Consider the following 7,476-nt stretch of genomic DNA (forward strand, 5'->3'; position numbering starts at 1 on the left):
TGTGTGCAATGGAGAGGAGAGGACAGGAGAGTAGAGGGGAGTCACCCCCCTCCCGGCCCAGCACACCCTGCAATCCCCACTACTAGATGCTGAAAATAATTCCTTTGCAGTGAAGACTTAATTCTCATTCTGTGTTCGTGTCCCTGATCCCGTATTGTCTATTCTGGTCATGTGGTCTGCCTGCCTTACTGCTGTCCGCTGTGACAGCTGTGTGTGTATGTGTATTTGATGCAGAGAGCGAGCGAGTGAGAGAGAGAGAGAGAGAGAGAGAGAGAACGAGTGAGAAAAGGGTCAGTCTGTGTATTACCTACTGCTACAGTATGAGCTGCACCCATACAAAAGACAAATCCTTGTCTGACCACATGCAAATAAAGGGCTCAGATAGATGTAGAGTCCAAAGAGGAACCATTAAGGTGCATGCCTGCGTTTTAACAACGGCACCACTTTGCCTTCCATGCCTATGGGATTGTAACATGATGAACATTTCCAGTTTGACAGCCTGCTGGAAGCCTACGCATCAGTGATGATGCAGGCAACAACCACCAAAGTCTAAATAAATACAAAGAAATCCCTCAGATTTGGCTCAGAGATGATCTAAAAATACTGGAATCAGATGAGAAATAAGCAGCAGGAACAAGTATATGCTCATTTTTTTTTCTCCCGATTTAGCGCTTCTGTTCCAAGTGTATCCCTCTCAGACTAGCATATTGTTGAACAGATGCCCACATATCATTGCAAGGGATCACTCCAGTAACAGCTCATAGATGATTCAACCGTACGCAGACACAAAGAGTAGGGTCAAAACAGGAAAAAGGAGGAATAAAATCATGCTAGTGGGTAGACACACGCCTGGGGCTCACTGATTCCCATTCAAACCACGTATCTTTATAGCACCAGAGAACCGACTGTTAACATTTATTTTGTGTTTTTGTTATCCTGTCATGATGTCAGCTTTGTCAGGATATTACGTTTGCCTGTCTAAGCGTCAGCGAAGTGGAAAATGGGAAGGAATGATAATAATCTTGTGATGCTAATGGGATCAATGACAGGCTGGTGGCCACGAGGGAGTTAGCAATGACTTTTTTGAGCTTGCTTTGTAGTGTAGTTGTGCATTTTTTGCCATTGCCTATGGATAACTGGCCAAATGAAGAAAACACGACACTACAACAGCTACAATGAGTTTGAGAACATCTTCCAGATTGAAAGATTGTACTGCTGTTAACTGTACAGACAACCAGAAAAGTGTGTAAACAGTTATTTGCTTCTTTCAGTACATAGTGCTGTTATTAAAAAGCAAAGAGTTTAACTGAAAAGGATGCAAATTTCGAATTAAATCTGTCTTATATCACATTTTTTTCATATAAAAATAGGCTAAACTACATATCCCATATCACTTATCCATCCAGTACCGCCACGCACTGTCATTTTACATCTTTCCTTAGTGACAATCGGTGTCCATTGTGGATAGGTTGCCAGTCAAACACAGATCACACACCTTTACACCTACGGGCCGATTAGGTTAACCTAACCTTCATCTCATCAGACTGTGGGAGGAAGCCTGAGCACCTGCTGAAAATCCACAGGCTAGAGGAGAACATGCACACTCTACAAGAAGCCAAAACCTTTCTTTAAGATCCTATTTCATTTAACATTTGCAGACAACACTGATCAGTCTCCTGGCTCTTGTTTGTTTAATGCTTGAAGCCATAAGGTAATCCCACAATGGCTTCCCACCAGCAAAAAAAATGTCCATTTGCTTGTTTGCAACAAAGCAACAGCCCCTGGGGGATGAAAAATAAAACCAACACATATGTGCCAAAAACATTGCAGTTCCTGGAATCGCCACTTGGCTCCAAAACCAAGTCAATCCCCATAGATTCCAATATTAAAATGGCTTTAGAGCATAAAATATGCCTACATGAATAGTTTACAGCCTGGTATAAAAATGGATTTGGTATCTATTGATAAATTCTCCCTTATTTAATGTTAATTTCATTAGGCCGTAAATAAGAAACAGCTTCTGATTGCAGCTGTAGCCGATATCTGTTTGCCGAATGACTGAGCTGAACCTCTCAACCATGTTTGCGGTGTTGTTGTCTTTAGTTCATTTCTACTATTTCATTAGTAACTTAGCATTGCTGCCCTTCACCTCCCCTAATTCAGACATGGAACTGGACCTCTAGGCCATACTGGGAGTGCTGCTGCTGCACTTAATGAAAGATGAATTACAGGGCTTGCAGTTAATTGTAAAAACAGACCATGCAGAACATGTGTTCCTTGTTTTGGTTTGCCAACATTTTTATTTATATGTTATTTAACACTAATTATCAGGTATCTGTGTGATTCAATCCTACAATTTATGGATGCAGTTTGCCAACCTCCCTGTAGCTTGCCAATTAATGCAGCACTAATAATGACCATATTGTCTAAATGCCGTCACTGTTGGCTCTAAAAAAAAAGCCCAAGATGGGAATGGCCACAATGCCAAAAACTGCACTTTGCTTTGTTGAGTCATAAATAGACACTAAGAGGAAATTGCTCCATTATTTGGCACACACCCGTGTTGTTTGGTGACACCCGATAGCATTTTGGTCAAGGTACGCTGGCAAGCTGCTCCACCTCTTGCTGACTTGACTCCTGTTACTCTTGAGAGCCTCTTTAGCACCTAAGTTGTTAAGGTGAGTTTGGGATAAACTCCAGAGATTAAATTACGTGGAAAAGCTGATTAAATAGTTATTATCCCATCTGCAGCCAGACAAGTACACACACAAGAAGGTACACTTACATCTCCGCAATCCCGTGAGCCTGCACACTTGCACACGAGCAAAATACATTAAGGCTGAAGGGAACTAATGCAAAATTTTTGTGGTTGAAATTTTTGGGGCACTGTTCAATAAGCAGGGGAAATACATATATGTTCAAAAAATAATTACTTTACTCTCCTACTTCTTTTTTCTGTTGTTCTGTCTCATTTTTAGGACAGCATGTTGGGTCTTTAACTCAGCAATAAAATGCAGACTTCATATGATTAAAAAAAAAAGACCACCATCCTTTCCAAATGAATGCTTCATTCATTCATTCTGATGAGATTCACAGAATTAGTTCTACTTAAGAGAGGAATGGAGAGCGTGATCTAAATGTGGTTGTTTTGGGAAGCTTGCCTGCTGTCAGTTCATGTCTTTCTGATAGACATGTAAGTTTGGAGAGATGCCCACATGTCCCTGAGCCTCTCTGAGTTCTTAAAACCAAGGAAGATAGAAAAAGAGAAAAAAATATATGTGTGGGGTGGGGAGGTAGAGACAAGACAGAGAAAGAGGTACAAGGAGATCGGAGAGGGAAAAACATGTGCTGACTGTCGCACAGTGGAGCTTTCCTGCCTCGGCTCTTCGTCGGAAGCTTGGTGGTTAGGTTGTGTCCAAGTCTCTTTGAGGAAAGGCTAGCGTTAACCCACACACAACATCCACCATCAATGGAGTTTTCAGTGGGCTGCGAATCAAGCCACACATCCAAGAGCATCCGTGGCGTTTGCACGGGGCGCTGCCGTGTAATAATACTGTATGGTCCCACACATACGTGCCAGCTTTGCACAGATTAAAAGCCACTGAATGCCTTTTGCTGCTCTCTCTCTCTCTTTCTCACTCAGTCTCTCTCTTACACACTCTCTCAGTGTGCGTGATCATGGGAGGTATGCATACAGAGGCTATATTTGGGGCTGGGGGGATTTGGAAGCTGTGTTTCCCAGCCAGAGCTTGGTATTACTACACAAAGATGAAGAGCAAAGCGGAGTCACATGCAAATGCACATACTGTGCATGCAAAGGACACACACATACACACACAATTCAGACAAAAACTGGAGCGAACCTGGACCTCAGAAGGCAAGATGTCATAGAATAGTCAAAATTTTTGCCATATTTTTATACAAAGTACATTTTGTAAATGCATAATATACATCATGCCAAGTCAGACCACTAATTTAGCAAGAAATATATGACATGTGAGTGTTTGAATGGAGCACGCAAATGCATATGCAACAAACAAGAACACACTCACAGGAAGTGAGTGCGTAGATGAGTGCTCAGACCCTGAGGCAGGCCCAGGGTGGGAGGCATAGGACAATTAAAATTCACGGTAAAGTGGAAGAAACACAGACAGTTCGAAAGTAGCCACTGAGCAATCATGCATAAAAATACACAACCACACAAGCACTTACATACAGGTAGACGCAAAAAAATAAAACAAGCACACACAAAGGTTGAGCTCAGCGTGAGAAGCTTTCATCCACTCCTAACAAAGCTCATATTTTCAATGTGATATCTTTGACAAGTGACAGCATGTTCACCCCAATTATCCAGTTTTCTACCTCCCTCTCCTCACAAATAAACCCCACCTCTTCTTCAAACGTTCAACAAAATACATACATTACCTCCCCCCCCCTCTCTCTCTTTCTCTCTAATACACACACACACACACACTTGGAGATGCCAGCTCACCTCTCCTGCACTGTGTCCAGGGTCTAAACAGAGATGTCCCCTGGGCTCTGTCACCTGTCTAAAGAGATGTGGGGCTAAGTGATGGAGGAGGATGAGCCAAGGTCTCATCTGCTCCCTGGTGACTGAATGCAGGAGTGGACGGGTGACCTTTGACCCTGGCAGAAAAGGAGATTGAGCAACGCTCCAGACTCCATTAGCATTCTGCTCACACACACGGCCCATACCATAGCAGACTCGGAATGAACACTGTCGATGTAGAAGACTGAGGCTTAGCAACAAGGTTCTGAGTTGTAAGAGAGATTCATTCAACCTGAATGCTTTGCTTCTTTCTGGCATCACAGCAGGGGAGTTTTTTTTTTTTTTTTGCTGTCAAAATACATCATCTCTCAGTAAATTCCCCAAAAGGAGAAAAAAAACCCACCCAAAACAAAACACGCAGAGGTTATTGTAGTAATCCTAGCATGATTAGAGTCTTAAAAGACCAGGGGTCAGGTACAACATGGGAACTTAATGCCATTGTGCACCATTTCCTGCAGGATTTTCCCCTCACGCCTTTGATGCTTTGTTTCACCTGACAGTGCGAGCCTTCCTTTTCCATATGCACACACAAATACATCAAAAAGACAAATAAGCTGTCGGTTGTGTCTCTGTGCGTCTCAACATCGGCATATGTATGCGGGAATTGTCAACACTGCACAGCAAGATCAAACTGGCAATCTGTCAGTTTGCTGGGGATACAGTTGGGGATTTAAGTGACTGATGACACACACAGAAATTAACAGACTCTAATGTGGCGTGGGCCTTAATGTCAGTTTAAAAAAAATGAAAAAGGGATGAGTATCCTTTGACCTCCAGTTGGTGATGAACATAAGCCACCTAACAGCCACCAACATAATCAGAATCCACAAGAAAAGCTTACTTCCAATTTTAATGCCAAATCCTCATCAGCCGATGACTATTTCTCTTTGGAACTCCCCATCATACAGCCCAAAAACGATGATGTAGATAAGAAGAGAAATCAAAGTGGCTTGGGATGCGTTTATCCTCCGCTACATTCCCGGCTGTATCTACCTCATGCAGTATTTACTGTGGTAGGGTCAGTAACGCACTGATTTGTGAGTGACGCTTGGATTTCAGCACCACGGACAGCGCGTTGCCTCTTTCCTCCAGCGCTAGGAGAGGAGGGAGAGGAGGAGGAGGGATGGAGATGGAGACGAGTGGTTGTGGTGGTGGTGTTGTTGTTGGTGATGGAGGGGGTTTCCCTGGCAGATTTCAGCAGAGGGTCTACACAGTCATTCCTCCATCGCTGCAAACCGCCTACTACCTCCTCCGTACTGGATTTCCATACGGAGGAATACCATATGTGTGTGAGAGAGATCACGGCTTTTCATGAAATATTGATCGATCCAGCCTCATGGACACGGAGAGGAAGAGAGAGGGAAAGGGAGGGGGTGAGGGGGGAAGGTTGGAGGGGGGTGGAGGGGGGGTATTCCTTTGCACAGCCTTTATCATGCTCCCACTACCAGCACCGATATCGTCTCCATCCCTCCCTCCCTCGCTCCATATCACTAAAAAAAGCAAATCTGTTTCATTTACTTTCCGATCATGACCACAACTGCTGATTTTCGCCTCGCCTTATGCTTTACCGATTTGAAACATGACAAAGCAGCAGTCTAACACACACACACGCGCGCGTGACAGATATGGGTAAAATGAAGGCCGGCGGCGACCAGATCCAACACCATCCGCCGTCTCATAGCCTCACATCGCATCTAAACGCAGAACGTTTCCAGTGTTGGTAAGCGAGAGACGCGCCGTCATCGCTCTGCGTTCAGAGGAATGTCGGGATTCACCGGTGTGTTCAGCCCTACCAAACCGAGCCAGAGCTGTTATCATACAGCCCAAACTTCTCGGTCGGCAATGTCATTCACAAAATAACCCCCAGTGAGCCGTCTAACACTCATTTCACTGAATTTCTCACATCAGCCACTGCTCTAAATAGGCCAAAGATGCGCTCATCATCATCACCACCACATCCACCTTCAGCAACTGTCGTGAGCAGCACTTAAAAAAAATGCTGTGGTCAGTTGGGTGTCCGTAATGCAACATAGAGGCTGAGCATCTTCAGTATCGACACAACACACGGTCAGCTGTAATTCTCAGCTTTGACAAGCAGATAGGGGCATGAATTATTCAATGCACAAACTGAGCGCTTCTTCTTCTTCAGCATCAGCAGCAGGGAAAACGGCTCGACAAGAAATCTACACACGCCAATGCAGAGCCCACATTTACCACATTAGCACTGGTTGTCATGCATACCGGTAAGAGAGGAGAGAGGGGGGAAAAAACCCCAAGACCCGGCTTTAAATCAGCGTCGCCTTCAAGAGGCTGAAAAAAAAAATCAGCGAGAGACTCAGAGCCGCCGCCGCCGCCAAGCAAAGCCAGCCGACACGTATGAAGAACCGGGCCGGCAGCCGGCGGAAATGAATTCACAGAAACATGAGCGAAAGATGAAACGGGCGGTGGACATTTCTGCGTTTACCTGTCAAGACTCCGACCCGGATTTGGTGGTCGTGGTTCGTTAAAATCATCCCGTCTGACGCCATGTTCAGCAGCGCTGTCGCCCGCACCGAGAACTCACGGCAGGGCCCAGAGCCGATCGCATCGAACTTAGTCGGGAGAGGGAGGGGAGGAGGAGGAAGAGGAGGAGGAGGAAGCTCTGGAGGAGGGCTGGGATACAGCAAAAAAAATTAAATAAATAAATAAATAAATAAATAAATAGACGAGAGGAGTAGAACGCCGAGCGATCATCGGGACACCTACAGATAAGCGGGCAGGATGCGGGGGCCGTTTAAACCGCACACATCACTCTGCTGGCCGCCAGCCACGGTTGTAGTGTGGATCCTAGATTATTTCTTATGGAGACCATTATTTTCTGAGAAGGCTTTTAGGGAGACTGATTAACAGTAGTTACGTCTGCAGAC

General features: G+C 44.8%; 1 protein-coding gene across 5 annotated transcripts in view; it reads right to left on the reverse strand.

Annotated features, from left to right (window-relative positions):
• Positions 1-7,163, reverse strand: part of gphnb (gephyrin b) — a 112,055-nt gene extending 104,892 nt beyond the window's left edge. For 4 of the 5 annotated variants that reach the window (XM_080883760.1, XM_080883758.1, XM_080883759.1 and 1 more), the window contains exon 1: positions 7,035-7,163. In XM_080883760.1, coding sequence (XP_080739886.1) covers positions 7,035-7,098 — 64 coding nt within the window. In that variant the 5' untranslated portion in view covers positions 7,099-7,163. The remainder of the gene's footprint in view (positions 1-7,034) is intronic. The other variant, XM_080883757.1, reaches the window with a different exon arrangement.
• Positions 7,164-7,476: the final 313 nt, after the last annotated feature.

Source organism: Rhamphochromis sp. 'chilingali' (genome assembly GCF_963969265.1).
Source record: "Rhamphochromis sp. 'chilingali' genome assembly, chromosome: 5".
Classification (NCBI taxonomy): domain Eukaryota; kingdom Metazoa; phylum Chordata; class Actinopteri; order Cichliformes; family Cichlidae; genus Rhamphochromis; species Rhamphochromis sp. 'chilingali'.